The sequence below is a fragment of the Tiliqua scincoides genome, chromosome 7 (genome assembly GCF_035046505.1).
Source record: "Tiliqua scincoides isolate rTilSci1 chromosome 7, rTilSci1.hap2, whole genome shotgun sequence".
In the NCBI taxonomy this organism is placed as follows: domain Eukaryota; kingdom Metazoa; phylum Chordata; class Lepidosauria; order Squamata; family Scincidae; genus Tiliqua; species Tiliqua scincoides.
Window position 1 is genome coordinate 51,853,342 of NC_089827.1, and position 23,508 is coordinate 51,876,849.

General features: G+C 43.7%; 1 protein-coding gene across 1 annotated transcript in view; it reads right to left on the minus strand.

Moving 5' to 3' along the window:
• Positions 1 to 184: 184 nt before the first annotated feature.
• The window catches only part of PRDM4 (PR/SET domain 4), a 29,535-nt gene continuing 6,211 nt past the window's right edge, over positions 185 to 23,508 (minus strand). The window contains exons 2-11 of the mRNA XM_066634274.1: positions 22,972 to 23,105; positions 21,225 to 21,401; positions 19,771 to 20,562; positions 18,040 to 18,189; positions 15,402 to 15,520; positions 12,109 to 12,194; positions 10,204 to 10,331; positions 8,860 to 9,177; positions 7,881 to 8,049; positions 185 to 1,215 (exon numbers count right to left, since the gene is read on the minus strand). Coding sequence (XP_066490371.1) covers positions 948 to 1,215; positions 7,881 to 8,049; positions 8,860 to 9,177; positions 10,204 to 10,331; positions 12,109 to 12,194; positions 15,402 to 15,520; positions 18,040 to 18,189; positions 19,771 to 20,562; positions 21,225 to 21,401; positions 22,972 to 23,105 — 2,341 coding nt within the window. The 3' untranslated portion in view covers positions 185 to 947. The remainder of the gene's footprint in view (positions 1,216 to 7,880; positions 8,050 to 8,859; positions 9,178 to 10,203; positions 10,332 to 12,108; positions 12,195 to 15,401; positions 15,521 to 18,039; positions 18,190 to 19,770; positions 20,563 to 21,224; positions 21,402 to 22,971; positions 23,106 to 23,508) is intronic.

A 23,508-nucleotide genomic window follows, 5' to 3' on the forward strand; every position in this document is an offset into this window, starting at 1 on the left:
GTTTGTGTACAGTTTATGGAGAATCTGCAGTCGACAGAAGTACGGTTAGTCGCTGGGCACAGAGGGTGAGGCCATTAGAAGGCAGTTCGGCAGAGCTCCAAGATTTGCAGCGTTTGGGGCGGCCATCCACGGCTGTAGATTCCTTCTGAGGCAAAGTGGTCCCAAGAAAGATTTGATACACACATTGAAAAGAGCACTATTTTAATTTTTTTCCATAATGAAGCGGACATTAGATATCTTCATTCCATAAATACATTAGCAGCAAGATCCCTCTCCCAACAATGAGTACCAGTTATATTACACAAATACCGTCTGTTGCACTCACTTCATAGTTTCTGACTTATGCTATAACCTTGTCTGCATTCCAAACAAAGCCTGCCTCTCTCACTGAGAACATCCCATACCCTTGCAGTCTCACTGTCTGGAAATGCTTAGTCATTTCAACTGTCTAAGCAACTAATTCCTCTTGTACCCAGGGCCCAATCCTATTCAGCTTTCCAGTGCTGATGCAGCAGTGCCAATGGGGTATATGCCTCATCCAGTGAGGTGGGATAGTCAGAGTCCAGGCTGCATTGCAGCTGCATCAACACTGGAAAGTTGGGTGGGATCTCAAACTGACAGTAGTTGCCAGTGACTGTTCCAAACAGCTGACAACCTCAAATGCAGAACTGTATTCTCAGAGTCATGCGTGACACATCAACCAAGTTTCTCAAGTGAACAATTCTAACAGATAAAAATGACTAGCATACTGATGATCTCATTGGTTTAAGCTTCTGGAGAACGCTTTGAAAAGTGCATATTTAATAATCCATTTTCATTAAAAGGTGATCTTTAGTCACTGACAAAGAGGATCCTCTGACAAGCATTGAGTCATTAATTTACAATTTTAGGAAGCAATCCATTTTTATGTGGCAAGAGAGTGTCAATTGTCACAAATAATGTTCAGCCTAGTTTTCACACCTGACAGAGTTTATCAGTTCTTCTTCTGAATCATCCTCCTCTTCATCCTCCTCTTCCTCTTCCTGGGCTGAGAGACTAGACTTGGGTCCTTTACAAATTTTTAGATGGCGTGTGAGGTGATACTTCGTTAAATAAGCCTTGGAACACTTCTCACAGACATAGTCCCGTTTTCCTTCATGGGAGTTTATGTGTTTCTTCAGGTGGTTTGTCCGCAAAAACGATTTTTCACACTGGGGACACTTCATCTGACGTTCTCTAAACAGAAGGGCGAAAGCAGCATTAGCACTTATAGAGCAGGTGTGGCCAAACTGTGGCTCACAAACCACATGTGGCTCTGACATATAATGTGCAGCTCTCAGAAATATGCTAGCTGATCTCCTTTTTGCATCACAATTAATATAAAAAGTAAATAAAAAATTCTCAAGCTTTGTAATTATTTACCAGGTATAAACAGAGAGTCCACTGGACTAAAACATAAGTTTAATGTTCCTAGTGAGTAAATGTTTCTTAAATATTGCGGCTCTCAAACATCTGAATTTTATTGTATGTAGCTCTTAAGCAAGTGGTGACAAAGAGTGCATTTCTGACAAAGGCTTTTTAAAGTCTGGAAGCTTTAAAGTCTGAACAATTTGTTTCAACAACATAGGCTGGATGCATTTAATATACAGGTGACCTGGCCCCACACAAAAGACACATGGAGTAGTGTTAAATTGGTGCCATACCAGAATCCAGAGTACCCACTGAACAGGTAAGAGTTTCATTATTCTCAAGGGTTCTGTTCCCAGAACTCACACTGATGGCAAAAAACAGGCACTAATCAATTTAAAAAACAAAGTCCTTTTGCTCCAGTGATTTAAAACCAGTTTGCTGACCTTTTGAAATGCAGGCAGAGGCAATCAGTCTCCCTTCAGGCACTTAGGCTTCACTAGGAGGCAGCAATCCCTCCCTTCACCAGGAGCCCCAGTGAGGGGGAATGAATGGAAGTGAATCACTGCCATTTAGCTTCATTCAGGTGCTTGGGAGAAGGAGGGATTTGCCTTGTGCCTGGAGAGAGAATGATTGATGGATTGTCAGCTGACTGCCCTCTCTCCCATTAATGAGGCTATTGTTAAAGGACTTTGACCTAAGCAAGTGGGCCATGAACTGTTATCAGCACCAACTCTAGCATTGAAATCGCCGAGGATGAACAATGGCTCTTTTACAGGGATTTTCTTGACAGCGGTGGCCAGGTCATCATAGAATTTGTCTTTGGCTTCTGCTGGAGACGACAGAGTCGGTGCATAAGCACTGATGAGAGTGATAGGTCCTGCTGATGACTGGAGCTGCAGGGACAAAATTCTTTCACTTCCCACAGTAGGTGGGATGATGGATTTCAGCAGGGTATTTCTGACCGCAAAGCCAACGCCATGTTCCCTGGTTTCGTTTGGTGGTTTTCCCTGCCAGAAAAATGAGAAATTTCTCTCCTTGACAGATCCGGAATCTGGCAGCCTAGTCTCTTGAAGGGCGACGATGTCCATCTGCAGTCTGCTCAGCTCCATGTCGATGACAGCTGTTTTGCGTGTGTCGTCTATTTCTTGCAGGTCATCAGAGAAGCCAGGTGTCATTGTCCTAACGTTCCAGGTGCCCAGCTTTAGGGCAGTAGTTTTCTGTTTTCTGTTGCATGGTGCAGAGTTGTCGATCCGCTTGTCGGTTTTCACCCTAAACCCCACGCACCCCATGAGGTTAACGGACCGTGGCGAGGCAACACCTTACTGGCTGGGGACTGCCCAGCTTAAGGCTGGCGGTAGCTGCCCAATGAGATGCAATGATCTCTCCCACCGTCGGAAGCAGACCCTGGCGTCATGCTCTACGCCAATCGAGCAAAGACTTATAACCGGTAAACTGCTGCTTCCCGTGTTGTGCCGACGCCGTATGGCGAAGTTGGAGTGTCCTCTCCAGTGCGCGAAGCCTGGGTAAAGAAGGTATGGAGGATAGGCTGTTACCCATGCAGCAAATCCCCCCTCTCCACGTCGCTGGAATGGTCCAATGGAAAGGCAGAAGCCAATACGGTTGGTTCCAGCGGCGTCGCAGGAGTTGCCAGAACGTGACTGTGTTCAGCCATGAACTGCCTAAGGGACTCCGGCTCCTGATTTTGCCTCGAGGTTGACTCCTGAAGCCTTTTCCAGAACTGGATGTAGCCACAAGGCAGTGGAGGTTTGAGGTCAGAGTTTCCTTCTCTTAGATGAGCTGCCTTCCTAGGCTGACGAGTCCCATCTACCCGGTGCTTAGGTCAGTTTGGCACTGGGAGGATGAACGAAAATGGCCAACGCCTGCTAGAGTTTTGCTGTCATCACGGTCTCTGTGTCAGCAACACGTTCTTCAACACAAAGCCCCAACATAGAGTCTCTTGGAGACATCCAAGATCAAAGCACTGGCACCAGCTCGACCTGATCCTCACCAGACGCTCCAGCCTTCCCAGCATCAAGATCACACGCAGTTATCATGGTGCTGCCTGCGACACTGACCACTCCCTGGTGTGCAGCAGAGTGAAACTGCAAACAAAGCGACTGTATCACACGAAAAAGGAAGGAAGACCTCGCATTGATACCAGCAAGACCCGGGATCAGAGAAAAGTGGAGGAATTTGCACAAGCGCTTGAGGAATCTCTTCCAGGCCCGGCCGACGCAAACGCATCCAACAGATGGGAACATTTCAAGAATACCGTTTACAACACCGCCTTGTCCATATTCGGCAAGAAGACCAACAAGGCGGCAGACTGGTTTGAAGCCCACTCTGAGGAGTTGACACCAGTCATTGAGGAAAAGAGGAGAGCTCAAGCAGCATACAAGGCCTATCCCAGTGAGCGCAACCTGCAGGTCCTCCAAACTGCTCGCATCAAAGTCCAACAGACTGCCAGGAGATGTGCTAACGACTACTGGCTCCAGCTCTGTTCCCAGATACAGATAGCAGCTGACACGGGCAACATCAAGGGGATGTATGATGGTATCAAGCAGGCCCTAGGTCCAACACAGAAGAAAATTGCCCCTCTGAAGTCTGCCACAGGCGAGGTCATCCAGGATCGGGCACAGCAGATGGAACGCTGGGTGCAGCACTACTCTGAGCTATATTCCAGAGAAAATGTAGTCACCGAAGAAGCACTGAACAACATTGAGTGCCTGCCTGTGCTGGAAGAGCTTGACAGTGAACCAACCCTAGAAGAACTTCACGTGGCCCTGGACTCCCTTGCCTTTGGCAAGGCACCTGGAAAAGACAGCATCCCTGCTGAAGTCCTAAAATGCTGCAAAGAGATCATCGTCACTGAGCTGCATGAAATCCTCTGTCTCTGCTGGAGAGAAGGTGGAGTACCTCAAGACATGAGGGATGCAAACATCATCACGCTGTACAAGAACAAAGGTGACAGGGGTGACTGCAACAACTACCGCGGCATCTCTCTCCTTAGCGTTGTAGGAAAGCTGTTTGCCCGAGTTGTACTAAAGAGGCTCCAGGTACTTGCAGAGAGCGTCTATCCAGAATCGCAGTGTGGATTCCGAGCCAACAGGTCCACCACTGATATGGTATTCTCCCTTAGACAACTGCAGGAGAAATGCAGGGAACAACGACAGCCACTCTTTATAGCCTTCATAGATCTCACAAAGGCTTTCGACCTGGTCAGCAGAGACGGCCTCTTCAAGATTCTCCCCAAGATCGGATGTCCACCCAGGCTCCTCAGCATCATCAGATCTTTCCACAAGGACATGAAGGGCACTGTTGTCTTCGATGGCTCCACATCAGACCCTTTTGACATCCGAAGCGGAGTGAAGCAGGGCTGTGTTCTTGCACCAACCTTGTTTGGGATTTTCTTCGCTGTCCTGCTGAAGCAGGCCTTTGGAACTGCAACAGAAGGCATCTATCTCCGGACCAGATCAGACGGAAAGCTCTTCAACCTCTCCAGACTGAGAGCAAAATCCAAAGTCCAGCTGAAATGTCTGCGTGACTTCCTCTTTGCCGACGATGCAGCTGTCACTACCCACTCTGCCAAAGATCTCCAGCAGCTCATGGATTGTTTTAGCAAGGCCTGCCAAGATTTTGGACTGACAATCAGCCTGAAGAAAACACAGGTCATGGTTCAGGATGTGGACTCACCTCCCTGCATTACAATCTCTGAGCATGAACTGGAGGTTGTCCATGACTTTGTGTACCTTGGCTCAACGATCTCCGACACTCATTCTCTCGATACCGAGCTAAACAAGCGCATTGGTAAAGCAGCTACCACGTTTTCCAGACTCACAAAGAGAGTCTGGTCCAACAAGAAGCTGACGGAACATACCAAGATCCAGGTCTACAGAGCTTGCGTCCTGAGTACACTTCTGTACTGCAGCGAGTCATGGACTCTTCGCTCACAACAGGAGAGGAAATTGAGCGCTTTCCACATGCGCTGCCTCCGACGCATCCTCGGCATCACCTGGCAGGACAAAGTTCCAAACAACACAGTCCTGGAACGTGCTGGAATCCCTAGCATGTATTCACTGCTGAAACAGAGACGCCTGCGTTGGCTTGGTCATGTCGTGAGAATGGATGATGGCCGGATCCCAAGGGATCTCCTCTATGGAGAACTCGTGCAAGGAAAGCGCCCTACAGGTAGACCACAGCTGCGATACAAGGACATCTGCAAGAGGGATCTGAAGGCCTTAGGGATGGACCTCAACAAGTGGGAAACCCTGGCCTCTGAGCGGCCCGCTTGGAAGCAGGCTGTGCAGCATGGCCTTTCCCAGTTTGAAGAGACACTTTGCCAACAGTCTGAGGCTAAGAGGCAAAGAAGGAAGGCCCATAGCCAGGGAGACAGACCAGGGACAGACTGCACTTGCTCCCGGTGTGGAAGGGATTGTCACTCCCGGATTGGCCTTTTCAGCCACACTAGACGCTGTGCCAGAACCACCTTTCAGAGCGCGATACCATAGTCTTTCGAGACTGAAGGTTGCCAATACATATGTTAAAGGACTTTAATTTAAAGGGTACTTCTCATCACACTGAGATAGAAAAACCTGTGGATAATTAGGTTATACCTGTAATCACTTGTATGACTGTCTCTCTACAACAGTAAAAAGCAGTTTTTAAAGGGATGCATTTTTCCTCTTCTCCAGGGATCAGCACATTCCTTCCCATTTGCAGTGGCCACTCATGTTGAGTCAAATTCATGTATAAAAAAAATCTGTGTATGACAAGGTTGGACCTGTACTGCTGTTCCCAGCAATTGTTCGGGAACAAGAAGTATCATACAGGTTGAGCCTATTTATCCACAGATTTTATATCCACTGATCTGGCTCAACAGGAGGCCCCCAGACTCACACTGAGCTATACTTGGCCCAACCTGAACCCTTTGAAAGGTGCCGCTGGTCACCTCCAGAAGGCTTTCTGAAGCCCAGAGGCTGTGTGACAACCTCTGTGGGCTTCAGAATGGCTTTCAGGCTGAAAAACACCACTTCTAGTTTCCCTCGGGAAACGCCTTAAAAGGCATAAAAAATTGCTTCCAGTTTCCCCGAGGGAAACCAGAAGAGACTTTTTTGGCCATTCTGAAGCCCACAGAGGGCACAAGTGAAAGTGCATGGCCTCTGCAGCCTTCAGAAGTCCTCTGGAAGCAACATGCTTAGCTAGGATGGGTTTGAAAATAAGTGTGCAGTGCAATCCTACACATGTTTACTCAGAAGTAGGTCTCATAGGTTTAATGGGTTTACTCCTACGCAGATGTGCATAAAATGCAGCCATACTAAACAGAACACAAGGCCTTCCAAAAACAGTCAAGGGGGCCTTCGATGCAAGGCAGACATCCTTTCAGCATTCAGTTGTGTGCTGCGGTTGACAAGAAAGCTTCTAAGCATCTGCTTGAGAGGGTGCTACATGTGCTCTCCCAACTCCTCCCTCCCCCTTCAACCTTCCCATGTGTGTCCTTGCTCGCAAGGTTGTAAAAAAAAACTGGGGGGGATGGACTTCAAACCAAGCAACCTTTCCCTTCAAGCATTCAGTCCCATCAAACCATTGAAAGGCAGAGAAGTTCAGAATGATTCCAGTATTAAATGCAGCAAAGCAAGCAACAACACTGAATTAAACAAGCAAACCCAGAAGAAACTCAGTTAATTAAGGAGCCTGGGGTGTGTACATGTGAATATGGAAGAGAAATATTTAACGTAACTTCAGGAGAGTCTCACTTTTTGGTCACCAAAAAAAGTGCAGAGGTTCTATCCATCCTTCTGCCCTGATCTGCACCACCCTCTTCCAGGAGATGCCGTGGAGGGTGTCCCGTGCAGTAACCAAAAGGGTGAAAAAGAGCCTGGTCCTTTTCTCACCAAGCCCTAATGTCTCTCTACAGAGACCTCCCAGTTGATCCCCACCTCTCAAATCTAGTGATGAAAAGGGACTAAAGGTGGCTCCTGGGGGGGGGGGGGAAGAGGGAGACTGTGCACTTGTGCATGAAAGAAACAGGAATTGGCTAGTGGATTTCAAAGTGGCGAAGGAGAAAGCCCAGATAAACTTATCAAGAAAGCAAGAGAGCACAAGTTGTCTCTTCTTCAACCGCCCAACCACCCCTGCTCCACCTTGAAGCTAGATTAATGAGCGAGCTTGCGGAGCACCTTCCCCCTCCCCCATTTTCTGCACCATCTAATAATAGTCCCCGACTCCTCCCTCCACACTTCCCTGTGTGTGCCCTCATTCCCTTGCTCTCAAGCAGCAGCTGCTGCTTGCAAGAACTGCACACAGCAGAAAAAGGCGCAAAGGCTTGTGCAGTGGGTTTAAAGCCTGTGTTTCCATTGGAGGTTTGCCGCATGCTTCTGTGACTCACTAAAAATCAGGTGGTGACGCACTGATAGGCCACAACCCACAGTTAAGGAACCGCTACTCTAGATAACCTGGACTATCAAATGATCGACTTCCTAAAAATTACTCACTGTGTATGGGTGAGTACATGCTGCTTGAGATCCTGTCGCCGCAAGAAGAGTCTGTCACAGTAATCACACTTGAGGTTTTTCTCCCCAGTATGGATAACCATGTGTGACTCTAGATGAGCCTTCTGAGTAAATGACTTCTCACACTGAGTACAGCGGTAGTTCTTCTGACCTAGAATTGGACGTAAGCAAATTATGAGACATCTTTTACCCTCCTCTTCACCTCATTGTAAACATGGGTTTAAAAAAGCCAACCATCAATGTTTGCTATTATTTCCATACATTCCCTATGCAATTGCGCCTTCAAAGTAAAATTTAACTTTCAATGCATTACACTGCAAGTTCCTGGCAGGAATGAGAGAAAATAGAGGCCAGGAGGTGCTGGGCATAAAGTGTCTTGGAAAGACGAGAACTTGGCTTCAAAGGGAACTATTGCTACTGGTATTCCAATGACCTGCTCAGCGTCTTCAAGGAAGACAATAAAGAAACCATTGTCTTTTCTGTTCTGCACAAATAACCAAAACAAGGCTTTTGGGCGCAAAATGCAGGAGATTAACACTTAGAAATTTTGCAGCAGAAATTTTGTTCACTTCTTGTCCTATTATTAACTTGGATGGGATCAGAGAAGATAAAGTGGGAGCAAGAGTAGGCCTAGCTCAACTTTGCAATAAAGACATTGTGAAGTGTCTGCTTAGTTGTTCCTCTAACTTTTACTAAAAAAAGAACTTAACCAAAGCACCTGGAACCAACTGTATGGTAAGCTATTAAAAAATGAAACTCTACATAACCATAAGGTAATTTAAGCTGAATTTAAGATGCAACTGGCTCGTATAATCTTTAACATATTGTAATACAGTTCCTGGGAATAGTCCATTTTGTCTTCCATCGGAAGACTGGTGGTGTTTGTTACTCCAAGTACTCAAAGATGGTATCTGTTTCAAGTTTCTCACAGGAAGAGAGCCTCACTTTTGCCTATACTTACCAGTGTGTATTTTGAGGTGAGTACGTAGATTGCTGGGGTCACTGAAGGCTTTGCTACAGAAATCACACTTGTGTGGCTTCATGCCCATGTGGCCCATGAAGTGAACATGAAGTTTAGAAGGCGAGATGAAAGCTTGAGGACACATGGAGCATTTCCACTTTCTTTCTTTACTGTGACCTGATCCATGGCTGTTGGCATGTCCCCCCTGACTAGGAAGGTGGCTTTGAATGTGACTGCTCAAGTGGGCCTTGAATTCGGTGAAGGAAGCACACTCTTTCCCACACTGACAAGTGTGCACATCAGGCTGCTCAGGAACACCTTTAAACATAAAGGTAAACATAATTACACTAACCCTCAAATATTTGTTGGTTTATTATTTAATGTGGTTCCCTTTTTAAGGTGACTCATTTTCCCTCATGCAGTATAAAATAAAGCAAACAATTTGCCTGTATGATTGCAGGATTGTGCTAACCATTTTGCCTCAAGACCCATACATTCAGTAGCATAGGTCATAATAATGTGAGAAAATTGGTGGATTAACAGCCCAATCCTAACTTAGATTTGAGCTGGTGCAGGCCTCCCTGTACCAGCCCCAAGTGACAAAAACATGCTGTAAGGATTGGCCAGGCCGGATTCAGACCCTGTGGCAGCCAAGATACGTGTGCACCAGGTGGTGCCGGGGCTGGGAGAGGGTGACAGGAAGGCCTTCTGGAGGCAGGGAGAGGGCATTTGGGGCAGGGGGAGGATTGGGCCCCTGAGGGAGGCATGTTTGGCAGTGACAGCGCATGCCGTATCCTGACCCCTGTTCCTGTGTCAGGCAGCCCTACATGGGATTCTCAGATGTGCAACCCTAAATAGCTTGTGCGGATCCAAGCAGCTCCACAAGACAAGCTAGGGCTCAACATGGGGTAAGAGGAAAAATATCCCCTTACCCCAAGGTGACCTCCATTCTGTGTTGGATAAAGTGCAGGCCATGCAGCCTGGCTGTACCAGTGCAGGTTAGGATTGCACTCTTAAGTGCTTTCTGGTGCAGCTGTTAGTAGGAACTAAAAGCACCAATCCTGACTAAAAAAGTCTCAAAATATAGATACAGTGAATTTATGGTCAAGAATGATCCAGTGAGACTTCCAATGTAATAAAGTCCCGCTCAGATAGAATCTAGTTTCCATTATTGGTTTGAGTGACCTTGGGTAAGCCCCAGATTACATCTGTTTCTTAGCCTGTTCAGAAAACAGTATGGAGCTAAAGCCATTCATTCAGAGCTTTAATAGAAAAAATAAAAATAAAACAGAAGCCAAATAAGGCTAAAAGATTAATTCAAAATAAATGTGCCCAACTATTTACCAATCTGTCGAGCATAATCACGACTGTAATAAAAAAGAAGCTCTTGCTCTGGAGAGATTTCACGGGAACTGCAGAAGTAAATTTTGCCATCATTGGGGTAAGCTACCAGATTCTGTTCTTCTCTGTTCCTATTCCACACAGGAAAAATCCTGTCACAACTTCAACAATTAAATGTTATTCATATAATCTTAGTTTAATTTATATCACATCCAGCCAATATTCATGGAACAAGCATTCTCGGCAGAGGCAATTAAAAATACAACAGTAAGGAACTGCTGCTTTTCCAGTTAGAAACATCCACATTTTCCTTCAGATGAAAAAGGACCCATTTAAGAACTCCAAGACATTAGAAAACTGTATACAGGTCCAACCTTGTTATACACGGACTTTTTATACACGAATTTGACTCAACAGGAATGGCCACTGCAAATGAGAAGGAATGTGCAGATTGCTGGAGAAAGGGAAAAATGCATCCCTTTAGAACCACAGTTTTAAAAACTGCTTTTCTTATTGTTATAGAGAGATAGTCATGTATGCGATTACAGGTATAACCTAATTATTCACGGATTTTTCATCCATGGAAAAATCCATGGATTTTTCTATCTCAATGCCCTTTAAATTAAAGAGAAGGGCCCTTTAAATTAAAGGAGAACAGTCATTTAACAATAGCCTCCTTAATGTGAGAGATGGCAGCTAGCTGACAATCCATCAATCATTCTTGCTCCTTCACTCCAAGGTAAGCAACCCCTCCCTGCCCCCTGACCAGTGAAAGAAAGATAATCACTTTGTATTGGTGAAGGGAGAGGTCCGTGGCTCAGAGTGGAGCCTTTCAAAGCACCTAGAGAGAGACTGATTGATGGAATGTCTGCCTAATAACTCTATCTTGCATCACAAAGGCAAGCAAGGCTGTTTTTAAAATCACTGAGCAAAGGGATATTGTTTTTAAAATGGATTTGCTTTAATCCAATTTTTGAGTTTTTCCAAGGGAACCCTCCTGAATAATGACTCAGGGCCCAACCTATCCAATTTCCCAGTGCGGTGCTGCTGTGCCAATGGGGCATGCGCTGCATCTAGTGGTGTGGCAGCAGTCATAGAGGCCTCCTTAAGGTATGGGAACTTTTTTTCCTTACCTTGTGGCTGTATTGCAGCTGCACCAGTGCTGGAAAATTGGACAGGACTGGGCCCTCAACCTGTATTTCCCTGCTTGTCTTCAGAAAAGTGAACAATCTCCACCCAGGAGGTAGGTTCTTTCAAAAGGCAGGCTTCAATGGGGGCCAAATTAGAGGTATTCTGTTTCTAGCATGAATTCAGATTCCAAGGCCTGGCAGAATGCTTACCCTTAGGCTAGCATCTGGTTTTTATTTTTGTAAACCAGGCAATGAAAGCATAAAGAAGCTGTCAAATGTGCTGAGCCTCCCCCCCCCCCCCCAACTACAATGCCAGGAGTGCCATGCCATACTTAATTCTCCAGTCTCCTCTTCAGGAAACACATCTCTCTCTTCCCACTAAAGGTCCTGGTCAACATCCACTATGCATAAACTAGGAGAGCTCACAATCATTTCAGTTAAAGTGTTGATAACATTAGACAGAAAAACCATGAGGAATCTACCCTATTTTCCTGTTTCTTGAATCACAAAGGTGGGTGGCTGTAGCACATTAGGGATTCATCAGGGTTTATATGAGGGCACTCTGCTTGATAATACACAGAGCAGTGGAGAAAACTTATTCCATTTACTTTATTCCTAAAATATACATAGAAAAGTAACAAAAAACCATTTTAGATTAAATGACAAAATCTGACTAAGTGACAAAATCTGGAGTAAGATTTCCCTCCCTCTCTCTCATACTATCATTACTTCTTTGCTAATACAGCTAATGCCCTGGTTTGTCATTCTCCTTCCTCACCTGGCTTTCCGCACAAACATCATCCAATTACATTCATTCTCATCTGTTGTGATAATATAGAACTCCAGGATGTTGTTATGATACATCTGCCAAGATAAAACAGAGGGTGATTTCAGATGCTTGAACATATCTTCACGCAGAATACATCAGCAGCTACATGGAGGGAGCTACATTTGATCAGAGCATCTCTGATGGCAGCCACCATTTCTCCGTGACAATTCAAAAGAACCCAGTAACATGTGGTGAGATTAAGTGGCTGAACTGGTCCAGAGAGTCAAAATAAAGTATGACAATGTATTTTTGGATGACCCCTCCCCATTTAATTTGTTATGTAAACTGCTTTGTGAACATTTTTACAAACTGAAAAGCAAATATATACTTTTTAAAAAATCACCATCTTTAAATCAACCACCTTTTGTGTTCGAAGAGGAATTGCTTTTCTAGCCAAAAACTTTACCCTATAGGAGACCACCAGCTGAACCTGTGATTATTGAGCTTCCTTTGATCCCCCATCTGCTCTGTGATGGTATTGTCCTATAGACCAGGAGCACCAATTTTTATTAAGAACATAGGAGTTTATTGGCAAAACAGCCTGTAAAAATCTACTTTTCCCATGTTTCTAGTTTCAGCAGTACTGACCAGCTCCTGTCTTTTCAATTCCACTTTCTCCCTGGCTGGTGGAGGACTTATGTAAATCAGCAGTTACTGCCACCAAGTCCCTTGAATGACCACTTTCAAGAAGTCAGCCTGAGTTTCTAATCTGTTCTTTTGTTTTGCAAAAAGCAGCCAATTAGTCTTAAGCACTCAGATTTAGGCAAGGCACTGTATTCAGTCCTCCCAGGAAAATAAACACAGCATCAGATCTGTTTGAGAATGTTTATTTAAGGCAAAATAACCAACAAACAAAAAAAGAGCAAAGCCCTCTTGAATTGAAAAAGATTATAAGGAATAAAATACAACAATTAAAAATAAGAAAGCTCTGCCTTATCTCTCTGCCTCATATTTAACTTCTACAGCTGGATCCAGGTGAACAGTTCTCTGGCTGCCAGTCCATGGTGTAGTTAAGGACTGTTTGCAGTGAGCCCCCTCCAGTGGTGGACTCATAGCAGGCAAGCTCCCATAGCAGACAAAATGGAACAGGAAAAGGAGGGGCTTCACACCTCTTCTTTTATTCCTTTCTATCCAGGTTGTCCAACAAAGAAAATTGGTGCACTCCATAAGCTAGGTGCCAGGGAGCACATAGGTGTCTTCTTCCCAAAAGAAGGACTGTCACCTTTTGGGGCTCTGGCCAGATAACCAGAGTTTTATGGTTGTTGCCCTTCCGCCCATAGTTGCCTGCAGCTGGTTTCTTCAAGAAACACCATGCCAGGGCTCTTTGACACAGCAACCCCAGCTATCTAAAATGAGCTTTCTTTGCCATTTGTCTCCAGCCAAAAATCTGTTGACTTTAAAGCTGTCAGGGAGAGCTATGACAGGTGTCGCTGGTCTGAACCCTCTCTAGGCAGCATCCATTGCCTAAATCTCTCATAATTTTGAGATGTAATATCCTAGAATTCTGAACGCTAAGTTCTAACTATCCTCTATTTATGCTCTCCAATTCCCATATCATTACAGCAGTGGTTCTGAAACTCTCTGGGAGTTTGGGAACCTCTGAAAGTCTTTGCAGGAGAGGAAGGAATGCAGCGACGCAATCCCAAGGATTGCGCCATTGCTAGGGGCAACAGGGGCTTCATTTTACTCACCAGCAGCAGCCTCTGGGAGTGTGGGGAGCTGCAAGGAAGTCTCCACGGGGCTCCCAAGCCTTGGAAAAATCTAAAAATAAAGATTGTGACCCACTTTGATTGCGAAACCGGAAGTGGCTCACAATCTTTATTTTTAGATTTTCCAAGGCTTGGGGAGCCCTGCGGAGTAAAGGCAGAGCTCCTCAGACTGGGGTGTCATGATGCCCCAGTTTGAGAACCTCTTCATTAGAATTTCCCTTAAGGGAAGCCCTGAGGTAGGGTTAAAAGAGATTTCCCTGAAACACTTTTGAAATCACCAGTACTGCAAGACAGCATGGCCAGGCAGACAGGCTGTTTTGTGCATCACTTGTCTCCTTCAACTGGCATTGCAAAGACAACAGATCAGAATCAGCCCATCTGCTGAGATTAGCACAAGCCAGCCCATTGGCCATCCTAACCTACGTTTCAAGGTCAAGTAGGGCTGGCCAAGTGGTCATGCAACACCCAACAGACCTCCCATAACCAAGGCTACTTAACAAGGCAGCTCATACGTGTTCTGATCTGGATCACTCAGAATATGTATCTGTGCATAGCCAGTTCTATTTGCTGTTGGTTGACAGTCAAGCTTTGTTCCAGGTCTTGAGGACCACCAGTTGCATGTTATTAAAAGGCTTTTGGAAATTCTCCACACAACTGGCAGGGGGGCTTCTGAAGGTCATCTCTCTGCAGCTGGCTTGTATCTTCATAGTGGCAGCATGGTCTACTGTTCAGACCCTTAGCCAGGGACAGATCTGGAGAGAGGAGGCACCAGTTCCACCTTCTCCTGACCACAGAACCCAAGAAAGGTTTTAACTATTAGAGTTCCTAACAGGGCTTCAATTTCCATACCTCTTTTGAAAACAGGAAAGGGGGCAGCTGTGAAAGCCAACAGTAGTCAACCAGGATTTGGTCTCCAGTGTAAAGAACTGTACTTGTTCAGTATTCTTAAACACTTTGGATAGGGAAAAAGATGACAAGTTTCTCTGGAGCACTTTCTAACTGAGACTGGGAGCATAACATTGTTTTGACTGACACCTAATTCAGGATTCCTAGATACTTTCATATCTACATGAAAGCAGGGCTTTTCAACATTTTTTGGTTTTTTTGTATGTACCATTTTTGTGGGTGCCACCTACCTTCCTCATCTGTCTTTCACTCTTTACCATTCTTCCTCAAATGGTATCTCCTTTAAGCCATTTCTGCCCAATGTTGCATATACGCAACAGGGATAAAATGTGTACCTGTGGGCTGGGCAGAAATGGGTTAAAAGGCTAGGTAGCTACACAGTCTCATCTTGCCTGCTGGTGCACCTCCACCCTAGCCATTTTCATTTCCAGAAGGGTCAGGCCAGTGCCATGCGATAATCATAGTAGTGAGGTCATGTACCACCTGTCGTGTGAAGTACCAGTAGTGATAAAGCATTGCCATTCACAAAGCAGCATTGCACTTTTGTTGTGCATGTAAGGAAGGCCAAATTCAAGCAGATGTTTTTGCACAAAAATGCATTAATAAAACATGACAACACACACTGACCTTCCAAATGTGATTAGCTGCTTTGTCTGTCCAATCAGCTACTTCCATAGAGTGACTCTGTTGTCCAATGAGTGGTCCAAAGCAAGTCCGAACAGGAATAGTTTCTTGAGCCCACACACCTGCCATCAGTGTGAAAAAAAACAATAATCCACTGACGACTCCATCAAGAACTATAATTAGTGAAGTTCAACAACAACAAATACGCAACATTTACAATACAGGGCTCCAAGGGCTACTGCTAAGCATCAGGCCATGACAGCTTCTACAAAATAGGATATTCACAGAAACAGCTACTATCACATAACACTCTCAGGAGTAAGCTCAATTTTAATCAATACATGATATTTCTTTTCTGGTAGCAAGTAATTTACTTTCAGATGATCTGTGAAATTGAGGTCCTGACCTCCTGCATTCATTAAAGATTTCATGGTTTTTCCTGCAAAAATAGAAAATTCTCATTTCAGAAACTGCAGAAGCAGCCAGCAATTTAGCAAGACTCTCAGATTGCTAAATTTGTCACATTTAAAACAAAACAAAAGGTTCTTATGTTCATAATTTGTGGTTCTCCCATGTGTCTCCTTGGTGTCTCCTGCTGTCTTCTCAGATGCCTACCAGTGTCATATTAGTTACCAGTCTAGTCACCAAAGAGGCTACTCTCATCCCATGATCTCTTTTACAATCCTGATCAGTTGCCCTTCTACACTGCTACAATCACTGTTGCCTATCATCCTAGCCTTGCACTTGCTTATTGGCTCCACTAATCTCCATTGTCTGCAACCTGAAGTCACCCATCCTTAAGTTCCTATGCAGCCTGAATTTTCACTTTTTGTTAGCCTTTTTAGCTGTCACTGCACTTCATTGAATGGAGGGGTTTTTTTTTCTTCCTGTACCCTAGATACATACAGGCACCTGCTTTCATGTTCAGGAATGCATGCACTAGACACATGCCGAATCTTTTGCCTCTTCATGGTATGTGCAAAGCATAGAAGCTGCTGCTAAGAACAGATGGATGTTCTGTAAACATCTCCGGCTGGGCTTCTTGGTTGCATTTCAACCTCAAAATGGCTTAAAGCAGTGGGTTTCAAACTTCTTCCTCAGGGAATCTTGGAATTTCTCAAAGATAAACACTAAAAGTAGATAAGCTTTGCTTAAAGACAGCTTCTCCACCATTACCTGTCCTCTTCTGTAGTATAATGTTAGGTGCATTCTAGGACACTCTCAGTTCAAGAAGGGTGACAATGAAGGCCCACTAGGCTTTGGTCAGTGTCCCAAATGGTGCATTCAGATGAGGCATATTAACAAGATACCTCAGAATCCTTTACATGCTGGGGGTTTGCAGAAGACACACAAAGGTTCCTCAGCAGAACAGGAGATGCAGAGGAACAGGAGTTTAAAAATCCATGGCTTAATGCTTTTCAAGATCACTGCTTAACTCAGAAGTTATGACATTGAAACAGCATTCTTTTAAACAACTGACATTTTGAGTTTCATGGAAACAGAAGATAGAAAGCAAAACAAAAAACTGCCATTATTTGAGCTAAATTGGAAACAAACTTTGTATATTATCATGGAATTTACATTTAACACACTAATTTTCTTAGTTATCGAATACAACCAGGAATTTTCTTTGTATGCCTTAGGACTAACCTCTCTAATGGACTCTGAGTTTCACTGCCAAAGTTTTAGCTAGTGACCATACCCACGAAGGAATATTGAGTTATCTGGTTGATAACTGACAATACTGCCCATCTGAAGAGATAAGATGACAATTCTCTATTAGCACAAGCTAATGTTGCTTTGCCAACACCAATAATATGCCACAGAGAATAACCTATTAAGATCTTTGCTTTTAGCTAAAACCCTACACATTTTACAGCTGCAAGAGTCAGACTCTTCCAAGTATCAACTGCGACCTCCAAAGTTCCACATTTGTTTCCTTAATGAACTACGAGGCTCTTTCATTTCAAGAGAATATTTACAATTTTAGTTGCTGTCCTATATAAAAATATGCAAAGGCAGTCCAGGCAGCAAGCCATTGCTCCACCCATTAATCATTTAATAATTAGCACTGGGGTATGGCAAATGCAACTCCCGCTGTTCTATGGCCACAAAACACTTTTGTGTTGTATAGGAACATAGAAGATTACTTTATATGGAGCCCCATCAATCTTAGTATTGTCTACATCAACTGGGAGCAGCTCTCCAAGGTTCCAGACAAGAATTCTCTGCCCTACCTGATGCTATGGCTTTAACCTAGAGCCTTCTGCATGCAAAGCAGATGCTCTTCCATTGAGCTGCAGCCCCTCCTCAGAGTATACCTATCCACAGAGGTGTTTTTGTTGATAACTAAATCAAAACACAAAACATCACATTTTTTAAAACACCTCAGTACATAGGTAATGAGTAAAAAATACTGAAATTTTGTATTCAGTTGTGAAATAAAAACACAACACACCACATTGTCATTTTAATTCAACAAATTTTTGAAAAAAACAAAAAAAAATTTCAAACACTTATATGTTTTATCCAGATCCACATACTGCCTTTTCTTTTTCACACTTATCTAACTATACTGTGAATGCATGGAGTTTTTCCTTTCAGTCGCTTTATGAAAGTCTACATTTAGCACGATCCTTACCAGCTTCCGTTCCCATAATAGACTGGCGAATAACAAGCTGTTTCGGAACAGAAAGCCTGGCTCGGCTCTCTATCGGGGTGTCTGAAATGAAGGTCACAGGCCCGTGATCTGGGCAATCAGATGGGTATGCCTTGTCACAGAGCGTGCACCCTGCGGATGAGGAAAAGGGACATGGGATCAAACAAATGTTCCTTTGTCTTTTCATAGAATGTCAACCAAGGTGACGGTGCTTCAAACAAATACAAAAACCAAATAGCAAAGCATTTCTGCAAAGAATCTGCTATCACGCAGCCTGGCATTCAGAACACTGGAAGAGAATGAAGCTGCTGTTCATTTAGTCCCCACCTGTTTCTTGTAATTTTTAGCGAGAAAGTCTATATTTTCTGGATGCAAGGGATTTTCAAGGCAATTTTGAGTATATGCGATTTTAGCATTACGCGCAACTATGGAACACAATGCTCAAGTAAAATGATGGGTAACTGTACATTGTAAAAAAACCAATATGCTAAAAGGAAACAAACCTTGAGCCCCGATTTGAACCAACAGTCAATAAACCTGAATTATAATCAGTGTTAACAGCTTGGAAATAGCTGCTCACCTAGTTGCCTGTAATTAGGTCATGCCCGGGAGGCATTCTGAGGCGTGAGAAGGATGCACACGGCCTCCCCTCACCTTAGAATGCCTCCCAGGCACTTTGGAGAGGCACTTCCAGTTGCCAGTGTGGGGCCTCCAGCAGATTTAATTATCCACAGAATTGGGTATTCATATGAGATCTGGGAACAGATCCCCATAGATACCAAGGATCCACTGTAAAAGTTGCCTTTTAGTAAACAGACAAGGAAATGTTACAGAAAGTGGGTGAGTGAGCTGTCTCCAAGGATACAAATGGCATATCCAGCAGTCTAGTAAGCATTTTCATGGGTTAGCAATTTGGGAGCCCATATCTGCAAGGCTGCAATATGGAGATGAAAGTGTGATGGAGAGCAGGTGCTTCATTCTTGGTAGCAAGTGGAGGAGATACATTTTCCTGCATCTATATTCACCACTGGGAATTTGGTGAACTTTAAAAACAGAAATCTAGTGTTTTAATAGTGAGCCTGCATACAAACACCCCATCTATTTCCACCATGAAAGCTCAGAGGAAAGTTTCTTCAGATTTCAATTTAAAGGAACTATGTAGAGCTATGACTGGGTGGTCCTTCCATCAAAGTCACAGATCCCTTTTCTCCAGGCAGATTTTCAAGTACATAAAAAAACCCTCACCAAATAAATGTTAATCAGATACACATGCAACATACTTGGAAAAAACAAAAGCCCATCCAAAGCAGAGAGAGGGACAAAGATGAAGTGTAGATTCACTTTTACTCTTTTATGCACAGCCACTGCTGAGTGACACCGGATGCTTGCCCTGCAACTAGAAAGTCTGCCTCTCACTCCTGTTTCTAAGGACTTCTGTACGCAACTTAAACCGAAAGTGTTGTAGTCTGTAGCATGCACAGAGAAGTAATAATGACTCAGGACCACCCAACTCAAATATTTGGGTTTCTTAAAATGTTTATTATGCAGAGTGCAAATTTTAACCTCAATTCTCCCTGATTTTGTAAAATTCTTTACAGTTCAAATGGACCTCACCCCAAAAGGTTTACTGCAAGAATCCTTCTACCTCTCCTCAAAATAACTGCAATGATAATGTAACCAAAGGTTGAGGAAAGCATAGAGGCACACACTTACATATGGTAAACAAGGTAGCCATGTTTTCTTTGTTTGAATTGGAGTCTTCCATCTGCAGTGATGATGGTACAAAGGCAAGATTGTCTGAGGAGACATCCACATGATTTTGTCCCATGGCTACTTCCTGGTTTATGGAGGACACTGTCACAGGCTCCAAACTGAGACCCACCTCATGTAAAGAGACAGATTCCAAGGACGCAAGGTTGTGCGAGGTAGAAAGTGCAACACTCACAGAATTACTACTCATAGCCACTGTATGAATTGAATCACTCAGTGTTCTGTCAGATATCCCATTAACACGGCCTGCAATGTGGTCAGGTTCCATAACAGGAAGTTCCAAACTGCTACTATGAATGGGGATGACACCCCCATGCCCAACAGTATCTGTAGCTAAGGTGCTGCCCACAGCATCTACAGCTAAAGGTTCATGATTTTGGTTGCCACTGGCAATCTGTGCATGATCTCCAGCTACATCACTCATTGTAAGTTCCTCAGCTATCCTGTCAGTGGAGATCGGACTGGTAACCCTTGAAACACTCTCCATTGTGATCGTTGTATCCAAAGCAACATCGTGACTATCACTGGGATGTAAATTCTGGGTGCTGTGCACATTCACTGAGCGGGAATCCATGGAGACTATGCCTGGTTCAAGACCCACTGTTCCATTCGACTGGAAGGGATCCAGACTGGAAGGATTGTTGGAGACAGATAAAGCTGGACTGCTATCAACATTTATGTTGTTGGGGTGGATGTATTGAGGTGGAGGTCTGTCAGCTAAATACGATAAAAGACCTGTGGAAGGGAAGAGAGAGTAAAAAAAGAGAACAAGAGAAAAGTGCCAGTTTGCAATGGCTAGTTTCAAACTCTGAGTACAACTGCAACTTATTTATAGATATAAAATGTTCTCAGTAGTTTTAGAATTCTAGTGCCTGTTCCTCTTTAAACCCAGAGAACATTAATTTTGATTTTTTTTTACATTAAATTAATGTCTTGTAACGAACAATTGTAAACAGTTTCAACATGTCTGTACTAAGAAAAAGAAAGAATTTATGTCTAATTCTTTTAGAAGTGTAGCTTCTAAAATTGTAGATAATAAGTGTAGCTTAATGTAGCTTGTAGATAAGAAGTGTAGCTTAGCACATATACTTATTGCTAACATGTATATCCCATTGTCCATAGGCATTGAGTAACAATGTCGGCTCACAATAAGATGATGAAGACTGCAATTCTAACCACACTTCCCTGAGAGTAAACCTCACTGAACAAAATAGGACATACTTCTGAGTAGACCTGGTTAGGATTGTGCCCTAAGTTATTCATACTTATACAACCCTTGATCACCTCCCCATCAACATGACCCTATCATTAAAAGAACACACACACACACACACACACACACACACACACACACACACACACACAGATTTAGATCAACCTCTCAGCCCACTACGCACCAGGTAGAATGTGTCTGAAGTAGCTGCTGTCCAAGTGAGGGTAAGGCGGTGGAGGTAGCGTATAATTTCTCTCAGGTATTCCACACATCACTCCTCGATCCCCAATGCCCATTGGAAGCATCAGAGACAGAGCAGAAGGTAAGGAGGGCCCCAAATTCGGAATTGCAACTGGTAATCCTACCAGAAACAAAAAACACAAAATAACATGAAACATAAATTGGCTACATGATACTAATGGGCAAAAGAAATGCAGGAAAAGGCAGACACAAAAAGAATAAAACGAAAAAAATTATCAGAACTTTTGGTTTCCGAAATAGGACAAATGGTACTTGAAATATGTATTATTCTATCTTAAAAGGTTCTCAGGGTTGTTACATGTGTTATAACCAGTGGCGTAGCTAGTGGACCACCCTAGGTACCAGCCTTCGGACACCACAAGGGTGATCAAAATTGCTAAAATCGCAGTGGTTAGGAAGAACACCATCATGCTATAAACCACTGGATGCGGAATTTACAGCAGAATGCAATGCAAAAAACTGGAGTGAAATGTCTCCATTCTATCTCACATTGTGGGCAAAAAATCAGAAAAACAAAAATGCATGGAGCCCTACGAAAAGTGAAACTGGGCCATACCGCACATTCACTTGTGAGTAAGCAAACTTGCCTTAGTCCATGGGAAAGGGCAGGCTGAGAGGAATCCAACAACACCAAAATGGTCCCAATCCGATGAACGCAGCCCCCCCAAAATACCCAAGAAGGAAGTCCCCTCAGACAACGAATATATAGAGCCCTAAGGAAAGCAAAACTAAGCCACACGGTTGTGTTTACTCATGAGTAAGCAAACCTGCTTTGGCTCGTGGTCAAGTGAGACAAAGGGGAATACAAGGGTAGCAGTATTATCCCCATCAGATGAAAGTGGAGCTCAACAAATGCTCCAGAAAGCAGCCCCCTTCCCAAAAGAATAAAACAGAGGCTTGAGCTAGTAAGGTGATTTTTTTTCTTTTTTTGACTTGTAAAGCTAGGTGGGTCCCAATAGTGATATGGTTTAAATATAAGAACTTACATTGAACTGGGCACTGAGTAGGACTGAAAACCTCACTGATTTTTGTGTGGGGAGGGGATGTTATTGCAGGCAGGCTACAGAGAAAATTCACTTGGTGGAACAGGGCTGGCTTCCCTTTATTTAATTTTCTGGTAATTATTATTCATTTCATGTCATGACTATTACTATCTCTCAGTCTCACCTACCTCACAGGATTGTTGTAAGGGCAAAATAAGGGAAGGAACCATGCACACCACCCTAAGCTCCTTAGAGGAGAGGTGGTATTAAAATGTGAATTGATTGATTGATTATGTAGTATGGGGGTGACAAATATTTATGGGCTCCGGATGTCAAATGACCCAGCTATGCCACTGGTTACAACAGAATTCTACATTCTACCACAGGTTGTCCATGTAATTTTTGTAACATTAGAAGGGTATTCTTAAGTCTGGAACAGTAAAATCATCAAGCAGTAAACATCGGTTTACAAAAAGTAAAATCAAGCTGCCAAAGCTTGATGCCCAAGTACAATGTAAAAATTGAACTGAAGGAATCAAAGCAAGACAGTGTTCCCTCATGCATAAAAATACAGGATGTCCAATGTTTCATAAAGCTGATACTGGTCATATACCCACCCCCAATACGAGAAGCATAGAAATCAGAAAAAAACCAGACGAGTCAGTTCTCCCTGATTTATTACAATACCTGGTGCTGGTATGGCATTGTGTGGTGGTGAGGAAGCCAGACCCAAGTGGCTTCCTGAGACAGTGAGGGCACTGCTCACCGAAGAAGCCGTTAGCTGTTCCATCCCTACAGGGCTCAGATTCATTTCATTCATCCTAGAAGAAAGAACCAGTTAAAAGTATGCAAATATCTTCCAGCCAAGCAAGTTTTCAGCCTTGCTCCTTATCAGGTCAAAAATTCTGAACTTTTAAACATGCACAGAAAAGCAGGACACCAAGAGAAGAAACCTGAATACATCCAATGAAAATTGGATTAAGAAATGTGGTATATAAATACAGTAAAAATATAAAATCTTTCCCATACCATTGCAAATGGTATGGTAGATGCTTCTGCCTCAAGGTTATACAATAGATTACACTACTGTTAGGGTGCAATCCTATACCCTCTTTCCAGAGTGTAAATCCCATTGAACACAATGCAACTTTACTTCTGAGTAAGCATGTATAGGATTACATTGTTAAATATCTAGGTTTTTACTTGAAGTTCTGAAATATTTCA